General features: G+C 44.5%; 1 protein-coding gene across 1 annotated transcript in view; it reads left to right on the top strand.

Moving 5' to 3' along the window:
• The window catches only part of LOC129848138 (SH3 and multiple ankyrin repeat domains protein 3-like), a gene marked incomplete at its 5' end in the record, with an annotated part of 50,277 nt that extends 30,436 nt beyond the window's left edge, over positions 1-19,841 (top strand). The window contains 2 exons of the mRNA XM_055915611.1: positions 4,607-4,809; positions 17,822-19,841. Coding sequence (XP_055771586.1) covers positions 4,607-4,809; positions 17,822-18,416 — 798 coding nt within the window. The remainder of the gene's footprint in view (positions 1-4,606; positions 4,810-17,821) is intronic.
• Between the last annotated feature and the right edge of the window lie 760 nt (positions 19,842-20,601).

The raw sequence follows: 20,601 nt of genomic DNA on the forward strand, positions 1-20,601 counted from the left end.
ACCCACCCTACCTCTTCCAGGTAACCCTGACCCTAACCCACCCTACCTCTTCCAGGTAACCCTAACCCTAACCCACCCTACCTCTTCCAGGTAACCCTAACCCACCCTACCTCTTCCAGGTAACCCTAACCCTAACCCACCCTACCTCTTCCAGGTAACCCTAACCCTAACCCACCCTACCTCTTCCAGGTAACCCTAACCCACCCTACCTCTTCCAGGTAACCCTGACCCTAATCCACCCTACCTCTTCCAGGTAACCCTAACCCACCCTACCTCTTCCAGGTAACCCTGACCCTAACCCACCCTACCTCTTCCAGGTAACCCTGACCCACCCTACCTCTTCCAGGTAACCCTGACCCACCCTACCTTTTCCAGGTAACCCTGACCCACCCTACCTCTTCCAGGTAACCCTGACCCTAACCCACCCTACCTCTTCCAGGTAACCCTGACCCACCCTACCTCTTCCAGGTAACCCTGACCCTAACCCACCCTACCTCTTCCAGGTAACCCTAACCCACCCTACCTCTTCCAGGTAACCCTGACCCTAACCCACCCTACCTCTTCCAGGTAACCCTGACCCTAACCCACCCTACCTCTTCCAGGTAACCCTGACCCTAACCCACCCTACCTCTTCCAGGTAACCCTGACCCACCCTACCTCTTCCAGGTAACCCTGACCCTAACCCACCCTACCTCTTCCAGGTAACCCTGACCCTAACCCACCCTACCTCTTCCAGGTAACCCTGACCCTAACCCACCCTACCTCTTCCAGGTAACCCTGACCCTAACCCACCCTACCTCTTCCAGGTAACCCTGACCCTAACCCACCCTACCTCTTCCAGGTAACCCTGACCGACCCTACCTCTTCCAGGTAACCCAGACCCTGACCCACCCTACCTCTTCCAGGTAACCCTGACCCTGACCCACCCTACCTCTTCCAGGTAACCCTAACCCTAACCCACCCTACCTCTTCCAGGTAACCCTGACCCTGACCCACCCTACCTCTTCCAGGTAACCCTGACCCTAACCCACCCTACCTCTTCCAGGAAACCCTGACCCTAACCCACCCTACCTCTTCCAGGTAACCCTGACCCACCCTACCTCTTCCAGGTAACCCTAACCCACCCTACCTCTTCCAGGTAACCCTGACCCTAACCCACCCTACCTCTTCCAGGTAACCCTGACCCTAACCCTACCTCTTCCAGGTAACCCTGACCCACCCTACCTCTTCCAGGTAACCCTGACCCTAACCCACCCTACCTCTTCCAGGTAACCCTGACCCTAACCCACCCTACCTCTTCCAGGTAACCCTAACCCACCCTACCTCTTCCAGGTAACCCTAACCCACCCTACCTCTTCCAGGTAACCCTGACCCTAACCCACCCTACCTCTTCCAAGTAACCCTGACCCTAACCCACCCTACCTCTTCCAGGTAATCCTAACCCACCCTACCTCTTCCAGGTAACCCTAACCCACCCTACCTCTTCCAGGTAACCCTAACCCAAACCCACCCTACCGCTTCCAGGTAACCCTGACCCTAACCCACCCTACCTCTTCCAGGTAACCCTAACCCTAACCCACCCTACCTCTTCCAGGTAACCCTAACCCACCCTACCTCTTCCAGGTAACCCTAACCCTGACCCACCCTACCTCTTCCAGGTAACCCTAACCCACCCTACCTCTTCCAGGTAACCCTGACCCTAATCCACCCTACCTCTTCCAGGTAACCCTAACCCACCCTACCTCTTCCAGGTAACCCTGACCCTAACCCACCCTACCTCTTCCACGTAACCCTGACCCACCCTACCTCTTCCAGGTAACCCTGACCCACCCTACCTCTTCCAGGTAACCCTGACCCACCCTACCTCTTCCAGGTAACCCTGACCCTAACCCACCCTACCTCTTCCAGGTAACCCTGACCCACCCTACCTCTTCCAGGTAACCCTGACCCTAACCCACCCTACCTCTTCCAGGTAACCCTAACCCACCCTACCTCTTCCAGGTAACCCTGACCCTAACCCACCCTACCTCTTCCAGGTAACCCTGACCCTAACCCACCCTACCTCTTCCAGGTAACCCTGACCCTAACCCACCCTACCTCTTCCAGGTAACCCTGACCCACCCTACCTCTTCCAGGTAACCCTGACCCTAACCCACCCTACCTCTTCCAGGTAACCCTGACCCTAACCCACCCTACCTCTTCCAGGTAACCCTGACCCTAACCCACCCTACCTCTTCCCGGTAACCCTGACCCTAACCCACCCTACCTCTTCCAGGTAACCCTGACCGACCCTACCTCTTCCAGGTAACCCTGACCCTGACCCACCCTACCTCTTCCAGGTAACCCTGACCCTGACCCACCCTACCTCTTCCAGGTAACCCTAACCCTAACCCACCCTACCTCTTCCAGGTAACCCTGACCCTGACCCACCCTACCTCTTCCAGGTAACCCTAACCCACCCTACCTCTTCCAGGTAACCCTGACCCTAACCCACCCTACCTCTTCCAGGTAACCCTGACCCTAACCCACCCTACCTCTTCCAGGTAACCCTGACCCACCCTACCTCTTCCAGGTAACCCTAACCCACCCTACCTCTTCCAGGTAACCCTGACCCTAACCCACCCTACCTCTTCCAGGTAACCCTGACCCTAACCCACCCTACCTCTTCCAGGTAACCCTAACCCACCCTACCTCTTCCAGGTAACCCTAACCCACCCTACCTCTTCCAGGTAACCCTGACCCTAACCCACCCTACCTCTTCCAAGTAACCCTGACCCTAACCCACCCTACCTCTTCCAGGTAATCCTAACCCACCCTACCTCTTCCAGGTAACCCTAACCCACCCTACCTCTTCCAGGTAACCCTGACCTCTTCTAGGTAACTGTAGTTACTTGACAAGGAATGCCCACACGCAATTCAATATTACGTTCCTTTACTTTGAACCTAATAAATGAAAGGTGTACAGCCATGTAGAAATGGTACAAACACAGCAAAGTGATACAGCCCACTCAACCTGTGGTAGAGTCGCATTGAACAGGTACAACTCTGGGTGATGACGTCATCAAAAGGGTAACTCATCATCATCATCAAAGGGGAAAGGTCAAGGCCAATAATAACCATGAACACATGAATAGTAATCATACTATACTGCAGGTAAGTACAGTAACATATTGAATGTCATTATTTATATAGTGTCCACACTATGACAGTAACCCTGACCCTACTAACCCATATAGATGGTTTCAGGGCTCTTGTGCCATATTGAAAGTCATTATTTATAATGTGGACACTATATAAATAATTACACTCAATAATGTCTAAAGCCTGGTCACAGCCTGAGGAAGCCATTGGAAAAGGAATCTGGTTGATACCCCTTTAAATGGAAGATAGACGGGCCAGGAAGCAGATAAAAATAATAATAATATCACTTCCGGGTTAGATTTCCTCAGGTTTTCGCCTGCAGAATAAGTATTGTTATACTCACAGACAATATTTTGACAGTATTGGAAACTTTGGAGTATTTTCTATCCTAATCTGTAAATTATATGCATATTCTACGATCTGGGACAGAGAAAATGTCCGTTTACCTTGGGAACGTTATTTGAAGGAAAAAAAAAATTCTGACCCCAAGCGCTACGAGGTTTTAACGTGGGTTATTTTTAGCAGTTATTTAGGATACTTGATTGATTTTATTGCTTTTCTGGGAATCAGAAATAGACATGACATCTTGTTAGTTATATTGGAGCTGATAGTGCAGGGGGGGTCTAAGTCAGCAGGAGGGGTCTGCCAATGAATTATACTGCTGAGAAAACATTCCATAACTGCAGGTGGCAGGAAATTATCTACCTTGTGACATCCAGTGGAACAGCCACTTTACAATAGTGCATCTAAATCTTTTAAGGGGGGGGGGGGGGGTCAGAAGGATTGCTTTATCCTATCCTAGGTATTCCTTAAAGAGGTGGGGTTTCAGGTGTCTCCGGAAGGTGGTGATTGACTCCGCTACCTTGTCTTTATACCTGTTCAGACAACATCCTCCAGGGGGCAGTAAATCACTAACCTTGTCTTTATACCTGTTCAGACAACACCCTCCAGGGGGCAGTAAATCACCAACCTTGTCTTTATACCAGTTCAGACAACACCCTCCAGGGGGCAGTAAATCACCAACCTTGTCTTTATACCTGTTCAAACGACACCCTCCAGGGGGCAGTAAATCACCAACCTTGTCTTTATACCTGTTCAAACGACACACACTCCAGCACAGTAGGTGGTATGCAACTGTATAGTTTGTTTATGAACTACCAATACTCTCCTAGAAGTAGAAGAAGAAATGGACCACGTTGAAATGGAGAGACCTCTCAAAGGCGCTGCCCATGCTGTCAGAGAAGACCCCAGTGTATGGATAGGAGATGGGCTCTAGTGTATTTATGCCCTAACCCCATTTCCTACTGTATTATCCAGTAACATACTCCTTTAATATGGTGCACTGCTACTACTAAAAATGCCACCTTTTCATTGTTCATAGATTTCAGTCACATGACTTTGCTCTTTCTTTACAGTTGTTGTTGTTATTTGTTTTTATTGGTATGTTGATTGTTGTGTCTTACAGAGGAGATCCAAACTTTGGGGGGAGGTGTCCGAGTCTCGGCCCAGGCAGAGTAGCCCTGAGGAGGGCAGGCCGACTGCCGTGGGGGGTGGTGGGCTGGAGCTGGCCTCACGTCTCCAGTTACTCAGTAAAGACTCCCACTCACTCGGAGAGGAGCCTGCAGGACTGCTGGACCCTGGACACAGGTCCCCTGTGGGCGGAGGAAGGTAGCCTCACTACATTAATATATTCCTCTAAGTAACATCTCTACATTAATATATTCCACTAGGTAACATCTCTACATTCATATATTCCACTAGCTAACATCTCTACATTAATATATTCCACTAGGTAACATCTCTACATTAATATATTCCACTAGGTAACATCTCTACATTAATATATTCCACTAGGTAACATCTCTACATTAATATATTCCACTAGGTAACATCTCTACATTAATATATTCCACTAGGTAACATCTCTACATTAATATATTCCACTAGGTAACATCTCTACATTAATATATTCCACTAGGTAACATCTCTACATTAATATATTCCACTAGGTAACATCTCTACATTAATTAATATATTCCACTAGGTAACATCACTACATTCATATATTCCACTAGGTAACATCACTACATTCATATATTCCACTAGGTAACATCTCTACATTAATATATTCCACTAGGTAACATCTCTACATTAATATGTTAGACTAGGTTACATCTCTACATTAATATATTCCACTAGGTAACATCACTACATTCATATATTCCACTAGGTAACATATCTACATTCATATATTCCACTAGGAAACAACATTTAGCATGTATTTCTGTGTTCTAGGTAACAACAGTGAGCATGTATTTCTGTGTTCTAGGTAACAACAGTTAGCATGTATTTCTGTGTTCTAGGTAACAGCACAGTGAGCATGTATTTCTGTGTTCTAGGTAACAGCACAGTTAGCATGTATTTCTCTGTGTTCTAGGTAACAGCACAGTTAGCATTTATTTCTGTGTTCTAGGTAACAGCACAGTTAGCATGTATTTCTGTGTTCTAGGTAACAACAGTTAGCATGTATTTCTCTGTGTTCTAGGTAACAACAGTTAGCATGTATTTCTGTGTTCTAGGTAACAGCACAGTGAGCATGTATTTCTGTGTTCTAGGTAACAGCACAGTGAGCATGTATTTCTGTGTTCTAGGTAACAACAGTTAGCATGTATTTCTCTGTGTTCTAGGTAACAACAGTTAGCATGTATTTCTGTGTTCTAGGTAACAGCACAGTGAGCATGTATTTCTGTGTTCTAGGTAACAACAGTTAGCATGTATTTCTGTGTTCTAGGTAACAACATTTAGCATGTATTTCTGTGTTCTAGGTAACAGCACAGTGAGCATGTATTTCTGTGTTCTAGGTAACAACAGTTAGCATGTATTTCTGTGTTCTAGGTAACAGCACAGTGAGCATGTATTTCTGTGTTCTAGGTAACAACAGTTAGCATGTATTTCTGTGTTCTAGGTAACAGCACAGTGAGCATGTATTTCTGTGTTCGAGGTAACAACAGTTAGCATGTATTTCTGTGTTCTAGGTAACAGCACAGTGAGCATGTATTTCTGTGTTCTAGGTAACAACAGGTAGCATGTATTTCTGTGTTCTAGGTAACAACACAGTGATCATGTATTTCTCTGTGTTCGAGGTAACAACAGTGAGCATGTATTTCTGTGTTCTAGGTAACAACACAGGTAGCATGTATTTCTGTGTTCTAGGTAACAACACAGTGAGCATGTATTTCTCTGTGTTCTTGCAGATGTCGCCAAGACAATGGAGAGAGTAAAGCGTAGGTTTTAGATTGCTGGGTAAACACCACCTCTTCCTATCTACATAATATCCTAACATGAACTAACTCTCTCTTCGCTACATCAGTACCCTAATGATAACTGTCTTTACACCAGTACCCTAATGAGGTAGGTAGGAGGTAGGTAGGTAGGACTGGGGGCTTCTGCTCGTTTCTATAACATGTAGGTAGGTAGGACTGGGGGCTTCTGCTCTTTTCTATAACCTGTAGGACTGGGGGCTTCTGCTCGTTTCTATAACATGTAGGACTGGGGGCTTCTGCTCGTTTCTATAACATGTAGGTAGGTAGGACTGGGGGCTTCTGCTCTTTTCTGTAACATGTAGGTAGGTAGGACTGGGGGCTTCTGCTCTTTTCTATAACATGTAGGTAGGTAGGACTGGGGGCTTCAGCTCGTTTCTATAACATGTAGGACTGGGGGCTTCTGCTCGTTTCTATAACATGTAGGTAGGTAGGACTGGGGGCTTCTGCTCTTTTCTGTAACATGTAGGACTGGGGGCTTCTGCTCTTTTCTATAACATGTAGGACTGGGGGCTTCTGCTCGTTTCTATAACATGTAGGTAGGTAGGACTGGGGGCTTCTGCTCTTTTCTGTAACATGTAGGTAGGTAGGACTGGGGGCTTCTGCTCTTTTCTATAACATGTAGGTAGGTAGGACTGGGGGCTTCAGCTCGTTTCTATAACATGTAGGTAGGTAGGACTGGGGGCTTCTGCTATTTTCTGTAACATGTAGGACTGGGGGCTTCTGCTCTTTTCTATAACATGTATGTAGGTAGGACTGGGGGCTTCTGCTATTTTCTATAACATGTAGGTAGGTAGGACTGGGGGCTTCTGCTCTTTTCTATAACCTGTAGGTAGGTAGGACTGGGGGCTTCTGCTCGTTTCTATAACCTGTAGGTAGGTAGGACTGGGGGCTTCTGCTCGTTTCTATAACCTGTAGGTAGGTAGGACTGGGGGCTTCTGCTCTTTTCTATAACATATAGGTAGGTAGGACTGGGGGCTTCTGCTCTTTTCTATAACATGTAGGTAGGTAGGACTGGGGGCTTCTGCTCTTTTCTATAACATATAGGTAGGTAGGACTGGGGGCTTCTGCTCTTTTCTATAACATGTAGGTAGGTAGGACTGGGGGCTTCTGCTCTTTTCTATAACATATAGGTAGGTAGGACTGGGGGCTTCTGCTCTTTTCTATAACCTGTAGGTAGGTAGGACTGGGGGCTTCTGCTCTTTTCTATAACATATAGGTAGGTAGGACTGGGGGCTTCTGCTCTTTTATATAACATGTAGGTAGGTAGGACTGGGGGCTTCTGCTCTTTTCTATAACATGTAGGACTGGGGGCTTCTGCTCTTTTCTATAACATGTAGGACTGGGGGCTTCAGCTCGTTTCTATAACATGTAGGTAGGTAGGACTGGGGGCTTCTGCTCTTTTCTATAACATGTAGGTAGGTAGGACTGGGGGCTTCTGCTCTTTTCTATAACCTGTAGGTAGGTAGGACTGGGGGCTTCTGCTCGTTTCTATAACATGTAGGTAGGTAGGACTGGGGGCTTCTGCTCTTTTCTATAACATATAGGTAGGTAGGACTGGGGGCTTCTGCTCTTTTATATAACATGTAGGTAGGTAGGACTGGGGGCTTCTGCTCTTTTCTATAACATGTAGGACTGGGGGCTTCTGCTCTTTTCTATAACATGTAGGACTGGGGGCTTCAGCTCGTTTCTATAACATGTAGGTAGGTAGGACTGGGGGCTTCTGCTCTTTTCTATAACATGTAGGACTGGGGCTTCTGCTCTTTTATATAACATGTAGGTAGGTAGGTAGGACTGGGGGCTTCTGCGCTTTTCTGTAACATGTAGGACTGGGGGCTTCTGCTCTTTTCTATAACATGTAGGTAGGTAGGACTGGGGGCTTCTGCTCTTTTATATAACATGTAGGACTGGGGGCTTCTGCTCTTTTATATAACATGTAGGTAGGTAGGACTGGGGGCTTCTGCTCTTTTCTATAACATGTAGGACTGGGGGCTTCTGCTCTTTTCTATAACATGTAGGACTGGGGGCTTCTGCTCTTTTATATAACATGTAGGTAGGTAGGACTGGGGGCTTCTGCTCTTTTATATAACATGTAGGTAGGTAGGACTGGGGGCTTCTGCTCTTTTATATAACATGTATGTAGGTAGGACTGGGGGCTTCTGCTCTTTTATATAACATGTAGGTAGGTAGGACTGGGGGCTTCTGCTCTTTTCTATAACATGTAGGACTGGGGGCTTCTGCTCTTTTCTATAACATGTAGGTAGGTAGGACTGGGGGCTTCTGCTCTTTTATATAACATGTAGGTAGGTAGGACTGGGGGCTTCTGCTCTTTTATATAACATGTATGTAGGTAGGACTGGGGGCTTCTGCTCTTTTATATAACATGTAGGTAGGTAGGACTGGGGGCTTCTGCTCTTTTCTATAACATGTAGGACTGGGGGCTTCTGCTCTTTTATATAACATGTAGGTAGGTAGGACTGGGGGCTTCTGCTCGTTTCTATAACATGTAGGTAGGTAGGACCGGGGGCTTCTGCTCTTTTATATAACATGTAGGACTGGGGGCTTCTGCTATTTTCTATAACATGTAGGTAGGTAGGACTGGGGGCTTCTGCTCTTTTCTATAACATGTAGGTAGGTAGGACTGGGGGCTTCTGCTCTTTTCTGTAACATGTAGGTAGGTAGGACTGGGGGCTTCTGCTCGTTTCTATAACATGTAGGTAGGTAGGACTGGGGGCTTCTGCTCTTTTCTATAACATGTAGGTAGGTAGGACTTGGGGCTTCTGCTCTTTTCTATAACATGTAGGTAGGTAGGACTGTGGGCTTCTGCTCTTTTATATAACATGTAGGTAGGTAGGACTGGGGGCTTCTGCTCTTTTCTATAACATGTAGGACTGGGGGCTTCTGCTCTTTTATATAACATGTAGGTAGGTAGGACTGGGGGCTTTTGCTCTTTTCTATAACATGTAGGTAGGTAGGACTGGGGGCTTCTGCTCTTTTATATAACATGTAGGACTGGGGGCTTCTGCTCTTTTATATAACATGTAGGTAGGTAGGACTGGGGGCTTCTGCTCTTTTCTATATTATGTAGGACTGGGGGCTTCTGCTCTTTTCTATAACATGTAGGTAGGTAGGACTGGGGGCTTCTGCTCTTTTATATAACATGTAGGTAGGTAGGACTGGGGGCTTCTGCTCTTTTCTATAACATGTAGGTAGGTAGGACTGGGGGCTTCTGCTCTTTTCTATAAAATGTAGGTAGGTAGGACTGGGGGCTTCTGCTCTTTTATATAACATGTAGGACTGGGGGCTTCTGCTATTTTCTATAACATGTAGGTAGGTAGGACTGGGGGCTTCTGCTCTTTTCTATAACATGTAGGACTGGGGGCTTCTGCTCTTTTATATAACATGTAGGTAGATAGGACTGGGGGCTTCTGCTCTTTTCTGTAACATGGAGGACTGGGGGCTTCTGCTCTTTTCTATAACATGTAGGTAGGTAGGACTGGGGGCTTCTGCTCTTTTCTGTAACATGTAGGTAGGTAGGACTGGGGGCTTCTGCTCGTTTCTATAACATGTAGGTAGGTAGGACTGGGGGCTTCTGCTCTTTTCTATAACATGTAGGACTGGGGGCTTCTACTCTTTTCTATAACATGTAGGACTGGGGGCTTCTGCTCTTTTATATAACATGTAGGTAGGTAGGACTGGGGGCTTCTGCTCTTTTCTATAACATGTAGGACTGGGGGCTTCTGCTCTTTTCTATAACATGTAGGACTGGGGGCTTCTGCTCTTTTATATAACATGTAGGTAGGTAGGACTGGGGGCTTCAGCTCTTTTATATAACATGTAGGTAGGTAGGACTGGGGGCTTCTGCTCTTTTCTATAACATGTAGGACTGGGGGCTTCTGCTCTTTTCTATAACATGTAGGTAGGTAGGACTGGGGGCTTTTGCTCTTTTCTATAACATGTAGGTAGGTAGGACTGGGGGCTTCTGCTCTTTTCTATAACATGTAGGTAGGTAGGACTGGGGGCTTCTGCTCTTTTCTATAACATGTAGGACTGGGGGCTTCTGCTCTTTTCTATAACCTGTAGGACTGGGGGCTTCTGCTCTTTTCTATAACCTGTAGGACTGGGGGCTTCTGCTCTTTTCTATAACATGTAGGACTGGGGGCTTCTGCTCTTTTCTATAACATGTAGGACTGGGGGCTTCTGCTCTTTTCTATAACCTGTAGGACTGGGGGCTTCTGCTCTTTTCTATAACCTGTAGGACTGGGGGCTTCTGCTCTTTTCTATAACATGTAGGTAGGTAGGACTGGGGGCTTCTGCTCTTTTCTATAACCTGTAGGACTGGGGGCTTCTGCTCTTTTCTATAACATGTAGGACTGGGGGCTTCTGCTCTTTTCTATAACATGTAGGTAGGTAGGACTGGGGGCTTCTGCTCTTTTATATAACATGTAGGACTGGGGGCTTCTGCTCTTTTCTATAACATGTAGGTAGGTAGGACTGGGGGCTTCTGCTCTTTTCTATAACCTGTAGGTAGGTAGGACTGGGGGCTTCTGCTCTTTTCTATAACATGTAGGTAGGTAGGACTGGGGGCTTCTGCTCTTATATATAACATGTAGGACTGGGGGCTTCTGCTCTTTTCTATAACATGTAGGTAGGTAGGACTGGGGGCTTCTGCTCTTTTATATAACATGTAGGTAGGTAGGACTGGGGGCTTCTGCTCTTATATATAACATGTAGGACTTGGGGCTTCTGCTCTTTTCTATAACATATAGGTAGGTAGGACTGGGGGCTTCTGCTCTTTTATATAACATGTAGGTAGGTAGGACTGGGGGCTTCTGCTCTTTTCTATAACATGTAGGACTGGGGGCTTCTGCTCTTTTCTATAACATGTAGGTATGTAGGACTGGGGGCTTCTGCTCTTTTATATAACATGTAGGTAGGTAGGACTGGGGGCTTCTGCTCTTTTCTATAACATGTAGGTAGGTAGGACTGGGGGCTTCTGCTCTTTTATATAACATGTAGGACTGGGGGCTTCTACTCTTTTCTATAACATGTAGGTAGGTAGGACTGGGGGCTTCTGCTCTTTTCTATAACATGTAGGACTGGGGGATTCTGCTCTTTTATATAACATGTAGGTAGGTAGGACTGGGGGCTTCTGCTCTTTTCTATAACATGTAGGTAGGTAGGACTGGGGGCTTCTGCTCTTTTCTATAACATGTAGGACTGGGGGCTTCTGCACTTTTCTATAACATGTAGGTAGGTAGGACTGGGGGCTTCTGCTCGTTTCTATAACATGTAGGTAGATAGGACTGGGGGCTTCTGCTCTTTTCTATAACATGTAGGTAGGTAGGACTGGGGGCTTCTGCTCTTTTCTATAACACGTAGGTAGTTAGGACTGGGGGCTTCTGTTCTTTTCTATAACATGTAGGACTGGGGGCTTCTGCTCTTTTATATAACATGTAGGTAGGTAGGACTGGGGGCTTCTGCTCGTTTCTATAACATGTAGGTAGATAGGACTGGGGGCTTCTGCTCTTTTCTATAACATGTAGGTAGGTAGGACTGGGGGCTTCTGCTCTTTTCTATAACACGTAGGTAGTTAGGACTGGGGGCTTCTGTTCTTTTCTATAACATGTAGGACTGGGGGCTTCTGCTCTTTTATATAACATGTAGGTAGGTAGGACTGGGGGCTTCTGCTCTTTTATATAACATGTAGGTAGGTAAGACTGGGGGCTTCTGTTCTTTTATATAACATGTAGGACTGGGGGCTTCCGCTCTTTTCTGTAACATGTAGGTAGGTAGGACTGGGGGCTTCTGCTCTTTTATATAACATGTAGGTAGGTAGGACTGGGGGCTTCTGTTCTTTTATATAACATGTAGGTAGGTAGGACTGGGGGCTTCTGCTCTTTTCTATAACATGTAGGACTGGGGGCTTCTGCTCTTTTCTATAACATGTAGGACTGGGGGATTCTGCTCTTTTCTATAACATGTAGGACTGGGGGCTTCTGCTCTTTTATATAACATGTAGGTAGGTAGGACTGGGGGCTTCAGCTCTTTTATATAACATGTAGGACTGGGGGCTTCTGCTCTTTTATATAACATGTAGGTAGGTAGGACTGGGGGCTTCTGCTCTTTTCTATAACATGTAGGACTGGGGGCTTCTGCTCTTTTCTATAACATGTAGGTAGGTAGGACTGGGGGCTTCTGTTCTTTTCTATAACCTGCAGGGAACTCAATATATGGTCTATGCTTGGCATGTAAGATGTTAAGATGAATCCACTAACTGTAAGTCGTTCTTGAAGTGAAGTGACTTTCTCTTGTGTTGAAGTGAATTTCTCTTGTGTTGAAGTGAATTTCTCTTGTGTTGAAGTGACTTTCTCCTGTGTTGAAGTGACTTTCTCTTGTGTTGAAGTGACTTCTCTTGTGTTTAAGTGACTTTCTCCTGTGTTGAAGTGACTTCTCTTGTGTTGAAGTGACTTTCTCTTGTGTTTAAGTGACTTTCTCTTGTGTTAAGTGACTTTCTCTTGTGTTAAGTGACTTTCTCTTGTGTTTAAGTGACTTTCTCCTGTGTTGAAGTGACTTCTCTTGTGTTGAAGTGACTTCTCTTGTGTTTACGTAACTTTCTCCTGTGTTGAAGTGACTTTCTCCTGTGTTGAAGTGACTTCTCTTGTGTTTACGTGACTTTCTCCTGTGTTGAAGTGACTTCTCTTGTGTTGAAGTGACTTTCTCTTGTGTTGAAGTGACTTCTCTTGTGTTTACGTGACTTTCTCCTGTGTTGAAGTGACTTCTCTTGTGTTTACGTGACTTTCTCCTGTGTTGAAGTGACTTTCTCTTGTGTTGAAGTGACTTTCTCCTGTGTTGAAGTGACTTCTCTTGTGTTGAAGTGACTTCTCTTGTGTTTACGTGACTTTCTCCTGTGTTGAAGTGACTTTCTCCTGTGTTGAAGTGACTTTCTCCTGTGTTGAAGTGACTTTCTCCTGTGTTGAAGTGACTTCTCTTGTGTTGAAGTGACTTTCTCTTGTGTTGAAGTGACTTTCTCTTGTGTTGAAGTGACTTTCTCCTGTGTTGAAGTGACTTTCTCCTGTGTTGAAGTGACTTTCTCCTGTGTTGAAGTGACTTCTCTTGTGTTTACGTGACTTTCTCCTGTGTTGAAGTGACTTCTCTTGTGTTGAAGTGACTTTCTCTTGTGTTGAAGTGACTTTCTCCTGTGTTGAAGTGACTTTCTCCTGTGTTGAAGTGACTTTCTCCTGTGTTGAAGTGACTTTCTCCTGTGTTGAAGTGACTTTCTCTTCTGTTTAACCTGTTTGGCGTGCAAGCCCGACCTCGGACCGAAAATGACACCCCTGCAGGGCGCGAAATTCAAAATCTATTTTTTTAAAATATTTAACTTTTACACATTAACAAGTCCAATACAGCATTTGAAAGATAAACATCTTGTCAATCCAGCCAACATGTCCGATTTTTTAAATGTTTTACAGAGAAAACACCACATATATTTATGTTAGCTCACCACCAAATACAAAAGTGGACAGACACGTATGAATTATGATTATGAAGTATGAATTATGATTGAAGTAGCATGCACAACCAACCGAAATAAACTAAAACCAACCTAAAGAGCCCAGAAAAAACGACCTCAGATGACAGTCATATAACATGTTACACAATAAATCTATGTTTTGTTCATAAAAAGTGCATATTTTAGCTATAAATCAGTTTTACATTGATGCTACCCAAAAATGCTAATACATAGCTTGAGTCTGAATCCAGCCGGGAGTAGCCAGAGAAAATACATACACCAACGTCGGCTACTAATTACACCTCATAAAACATTTCAGAAAAACATATGGTGGATAACTAATGAAAGACAGATATCGTGTGAATAAAGCCAACATTTCCGATTTTTGAAGTGTTTTACAGCGAAAACACAATATATCGTTATATTAGCTAACAACATAAGCTAGCATAAGGCAGCATTGATTCTAGTCAAGCGCTAGCCTAGCACAGTTAGCAGAGTTAGCATTCAACAGTTCGACATATATATGAAAAAGCATCCCAAATTGGGTCTTATCTTTCTTGGTACTCCATCAGAATGTTGTAACGGGGTCCAATGTCCAGTAGAGTCTTTAGTTGGGTTCCAGAACGAATTATTTCCCTCTTTGGTTAGCTAGCACGATAGCATTGCTGCGCTAGAAAGCTTTTCTTCAAAAAATTCTTCCGTCGTTTCACATCTAAAGTCCAGAATAAATTGCACTAATATAATTAAAGTATATTGAAAAAAACATACTTTAGGATGATTTTGTGACATATATCAAATAATATCGTAGTCAGGCATCATATTCAACGTTATCTACCTTGTTCCAGAAGCGAAGACCAAATTATCCTTCGCGCCCGGATATTTTTTTTAACTGCGCAGGTCTCACAAGAAGTTGTGTTATTCAGTCCAGGGACGAGATATTCGACTCCTTTCAATTCTCACTTCCGCATTACAGTCTGAAGAACGCTGTGACGTGTCTCTATCGTCCCAAGTCAAATGGCCTTTTATAGAGAAGGTCTTAAAGAGACACATCGCATTTTGGAAAACCCAATTCGGCTGGGAAAATGGCTGTAAAAATATTTCTGTTCGACTTAGAGAAACAATTCAAACCTTTTTAGAAACTACAGACTGTTATCTATCCAACAGTAGTAAATATATGCATATTGGAAAATAAAAAGTTTCTTAGGAGGCCGTTTGAAAATGTGCACACATTTTCCAGTTTTTTCAATATTCAGCGTGCAGCCATAACAGGTTAAGTGACTTTCTCTTGTGTTGAAGTGACTTCTCTTGTGTTGAAGTGACTTTCTCTTCTGTTGAAGTGACTTTCTCTTCTGTTTAAGTGACTTTCTCTTGTGTTGAAGTGACTTTCTCTTCTGTTTAAGTGACTTTCTCTTGTGTTGAAGTGACTTTCTCTTTTGTTGAAGTGACTTTCTCCTGTGTTGAAGTGACTTTCTCCTGTGTTGAAGTGACTTTCTCTTGTGTTGAAGTGACTTTCTCTTGTGTTGAAGTGACTTTCTCTTGTGTTGATGTGACCTTCTCTTGTGTTGAAGTGACTTTCTCCTGTGTTGAAGTGACTTTCTCTTGTGTTGAAGTGTTTTTCTCTTGTGTTGAAGTGACTTTCTCTTGTGTTGAAGTGACTTTCTCCTGTGTTGAAGTGACTTTCTCTTCTGTTGAAGTGACTTTCTCTTGTGTTCCAGCATAATGTTGCACGGAGAGCAAAACAATTTCCCCCCACTTTCTTGTAAAACATTTTGAAATAGTTTTGCATGATCTTTAGCTGTGATTTTTGTTTTGTAAATTAAATGGATTCCTGTTCATTGTTCTGCTGTCATCTATCAGTCATCAACCTTCACACACTGTCATCTATCAGTCATCAACCTTCACACACTGTCATCAATCAGTCATCAACCTTCACACACTGTCATCTATCAGTCATCAACCTTCACACACTGCCATCTATCAGTCATCAACCTTCACACACTGTCATCTATCAGTCATCAACCTTCACACACTGCCATCGATCAGTCATCAACCTTCACACACAGACGGAGAACACGTTTTATGACGTGTGGTTTGATTGGACTGTTTTAAGCTGTCAAAGTGGTTGAAATTGCGAAAGCCTCTTCGATTGGATGCTTTTATGCGGTAAGAGGTGCAGTGTTTGGTCACAATTTGTGAGATTTAGATTAATATACGTGGTTTGGTTGATTTTGCTTTGAATGATGCGATAGCAGAATCCTGGAGGGATTGCCTAATGTCTGATGTCAAGTGAATGTGTGCTTAACAGGTCACTGGCTGCAGCATGGATGAGACTGACTTCCTTCAATAGACTATGACTATTCTTCTTTAGGTCATGACTATCGTTGGGTTATTGATATTCTGCAGTAGTTCATATTTATGAGAGTTGTTTAGTTTTGATGCAAAACTCTGTTCAGTTGATGCTTTAGCTAAGTTATCTCCCTATATACAGTGGGGCAAAAAGTATTTAGTCAGCCACTAATTGTGCAAGTTCTCCCACTTAAAAAGATGAGCGAGGCCTGTAATTTTCATCATATGTACACTTCAACTATGACAGACAAAATGAGAAAAAAAAATCCAGAAAATCACATTGTAGGATTTTTTATGAATTTATTTGCAAATTATGGTGGAAAATAAGTATTTGGTCAATAACAAAAGTTTATCTCAATACTTTGTTATATACCCTTTGTTGGCAATGACAGAGGTCAAACGTTTTCTGTAAGTCTTCACAAGGTTTTCACACACTGTTGCTGGTATTTTGGCCCATTCCTCCATGCAGATCTCCTCTAGAGCAGTGATGTTTTGGGGCTGTTGCTGGCCAACACGGACTTTCAACTCCCTCCAAAGATTTTCTATGGGGTTGAGATCTGGAGACTGGCTAGGCCACTCCAGGACCTTGAAATGCTTCTTACGAAGCCACTCCTTCGTTGCCCAGGCGGTGTGTTTGGGATCATTGTCATGCTGAAAGACCCAGCCACGTTTCATCTTCAATGCCCTTGCTGATGGTAGGCTTTGTTACTTTGGTCCCAGCTCTCTGCAGGTCATTCACTAGGTCCCCCCGTGTGGTTCTGGGATTTTTGCTCACCGTTCTTGTGATCATTTTGACCCCACGGGGTGAGATCTTGCGTGGAGCCCCAGATCGAGGGAGATTATCAGTGGTCTTGTATGTCTTCCATTTCCTAATAATTGCTCCCACAGTTGATTTCTTCAAACCAAGCTGCTTACCTATTGCAGATTCAGTCTTCCCAGCCTGGTGCAGGTCTACAATTTTGTTTCTGGTGTCCTTTGACAGCTCTTTGGTCTTGGCCATAGTGGAGTTTGGAGTGTGACTGTTTGAGGTTGTGGCCAGGTGTCTTTTATACTGATAACAAGTTCAAACAGGTGCCATTAATACAGGTAACGAGTGGAGGACAGAGGAGCCTCTTAAAGAAGAAGTTACAGGTCTGTGAGAGCCAGAAATCTTGCTTGTTTGTAGGTGACCAAATACTTATTTTCCACCATAATTTGCAAATAAATTCATAAAAAATCCTACAATGTGATTTTCTTCATTCATCATTTTCTTCATTTCTTCATTCATTTCTTCATCTTCATAGTTAAAGTGTACCTCTCATCTTTTTTACCTCTCATCTTTTTAAGTGGGAGATCTTGCACAATTGGTGGCTGACTAAATACTTTTCTGCCCCACTGTATGTCTCTCTCCCCCTCCATCTCTCTCTTTCCCCCTCCATCTCTCTCTCCATCTCCCTGTCCCTCTCTCCCCTCCATCTCCCTCTCTCCCCTCCATCTCTCTCTCCATCTCCCTCTCTCTCAGGTTGTTTAGTAGTCTTGGGGATGTCCACACCATCTCCCAGAGAGGTTTTGGTGGCACCACCTACACAGTCCGACCGGGGAGCCGCTACCCAATCACACCTCGCCGCAGTCCCAGTCCCTCCCCCTCACCTGCCCCTGTCCTCTCCCCAGACAGGTCAGAGGTCAGTCCTGGGCGGGGCTTTGGCCTTAGCTCCTCCCATCACCACCACACCATCCTCAAGTCGTCTAGCCTCAGCTTGCCTTCGGAGCCCAAGGAGGTCCGCTTCGTAATGCGGAGTGCCAGCGCTCGAACCCGTTCCCGCTCGCCCTCCCCCTCCCCCCACGCCTCCCCCTGCCCCTCCCCCGTACTGGGCTCCCCCCTGCTCGCCCTGCGGCCGTGGCGCCAACGCCCCCTAGCTCTGTGGAGTAAGTATGATGTGGGAGACTGGCTGGAGAGTGTTGGTTTGGCAGAGCATCGTGCCCGCTTCCAGGAGCATGAGATTGAGGGTTCCCACCTCCCTGCCCTCACCAAGGATGACTTCGCTGAACTGGGCGTGACACGAGTCGGACACCGCATGAACATTGAGAGAGCGCTCCGACAACTGCTGGACAACTGAACCTCTAACCCCTGATATCACTGAAGGACTGTCACACCTGGACCCTAACCCTCTGTGGAGGTATTCTGACAGCACCAATGGCTGTAACCTGGCAACACCAGTAACCTGGCAACACCAGTGGCTGTAACCTGGCAACACCAGTGGCTGTAACCTGGCAACACCAGTAACCTGGCAACACCAGTGGCAGTATGCTTTCAGACGTCTATTTTCCAAAGACAGCATCACGTGGAGTTGAGCATTTAGTATGAACTTTTTATGAATATACAAGTAAATACCTCCTCCATCGAAATAGCTACAATATCGACATATTTTCCAATAATGAAATTGATGATAAATGTTTATTAGGAATAGATATATTTAAATCAAGGTGTGTTTCAGAACAACTTTATTCTGTTTAGGGAAGGATGAGAAGTGGTGGATGAGACTTCATCGTTAACCTGTTATTCTACTACATTGCTCTGTTAGTCTACTACATTATCATGTTAGTCTCCTACATTACCCTGTTAGTCTACTACATTGTCATGTTAGTCTCCTACCATACCCTGTTATTATCCTACATTACCCTGTTAGTATCCTACACTACCCTGTTAGTCTCCTACATTACCATGTTAGTCTACTACATTACCATGTCAGTCTACTACATTACCATGTCAGTCTACTACATTACCATGTCAGTCTACTACATTACCATGTCAGTCTACTACATTACCATGTTATCTACCCTGTTAGTCTCCTACATTACCCTGTTGTCTAACCTGTTAGTCTACTACATTACCCTGTTGTCTAACCTGTTAGTCTACTACATTACCCTGTTATTATCCTACCCTACCCTGTTAGTCTACTACATTACCATGTCAGTCTACTACATTACCATGTCAGTCTACTACATTACCATGTCAGTCTACTACATTACCATGTCAGTCTACTACATTACCATGTTATCTACCCTGTTAGTCTCCTACATTACCCTGTTGTCTAACCTGTTAGTCTCCTACATTACCCTGTTGTCTAACCTGTTAGTCTCCTACATTACCCTGTTGTCTAACCTGTTAGTCTACTACATTACCCTGTTGTCTAACCTGTTAGTATACTGCATTACCCTGTTAGTTTAATACATTACCCTGTTGTCTAACCTGTTAGTATACTACATTAGCATGTTAGTCTACTGCATTATCGTGTTAGTATACTACATTACCTTGTTAGTCTGCTACATTACCATGTTAGTTAATCTTTGGCCTAAATGTGTTTATTCTGTCAGGAAGACCTCGAATGAACCTCACTAGTATACATGTTTTATATGAATTTTAAGCAATGTTGACAGGAAAGTTTCCAGTGTATGTTTTCTAATATCCCTAGCTACTGGTTTGTATGGATTTTATACCTATCTGTGATGCTCTAAGGCAGAGTAAAATGTTCAGAACAGTATTTTTACAAAGAAGACGGTGCTACTTCACTAAAGCCATCTGTACAGAGCAACCCTACGCCTAAACCTAACCCTAAACCTAGCACTAAACCTAACCCTAAACCTAGCACTAAAACTAAACCTAAACCTAGCACTAAACCATAACCCTAAACCTAGCACTAAACCTAACCCTAAACCTAGCACTAAACCTAACCCTAAACCTAGCACTAAACCTAAGCTTAAACCTAGCACTAAACCTAACCCTAAACCTAGCACTAAACCTAAGCTTAAACCTAGCACTAAACCTAACCCTAAACCTAACCCTAAACCTAGCACTAAACCTAAGCTTAAACCTAGCACTAAAACTAAACCTAATCGTAAACCTAGCTAACACTAATGCCTTGGGATATTACCATGGTCCAATAGCGCACGCACGCACGCACGCACGCACGCACACACACACACACACACACATTCACACACACACGTACCACAGATACAGGAAATTCTATAGTCACATGACTGGGAACAGGAAGTTCCAGTTAGTCCAGTAGGGAAAGGCACCAGCATGGTTCATCTGCAGTGTTAAAATGCATTGTCATGGAAAACATGGAACCTCATAATCAAATTTGTTCAGTCTTATTTTTATCTTCCTTCCAAAATGTTCTTTATTGTGCAGGATTGCGCCCTCCCCTGTACTGGGTTAGGATAGTACCCTCCCCTGTACTGGGTTAGGATAGTACCCTCCCCATCCCTGTACTGGGTTAGGATAGTACCCTCCCC

Source organism: Salvelinus fontinalis, unplaced genomic scaffold (assembly GCF_029448725.1).
Source record: "Salvelinus fontinalis isolate EN_2023a unplaced genomic scaffold, ASM2944872v1 scaffold_1007, whole genome shotgun sequence".
NCBI lineage: Eukaryota > Metazoa > Chordata > Actinopteri > Salmoniformes > Salmonidae > Salvelinus > Salvelinus fontinalis.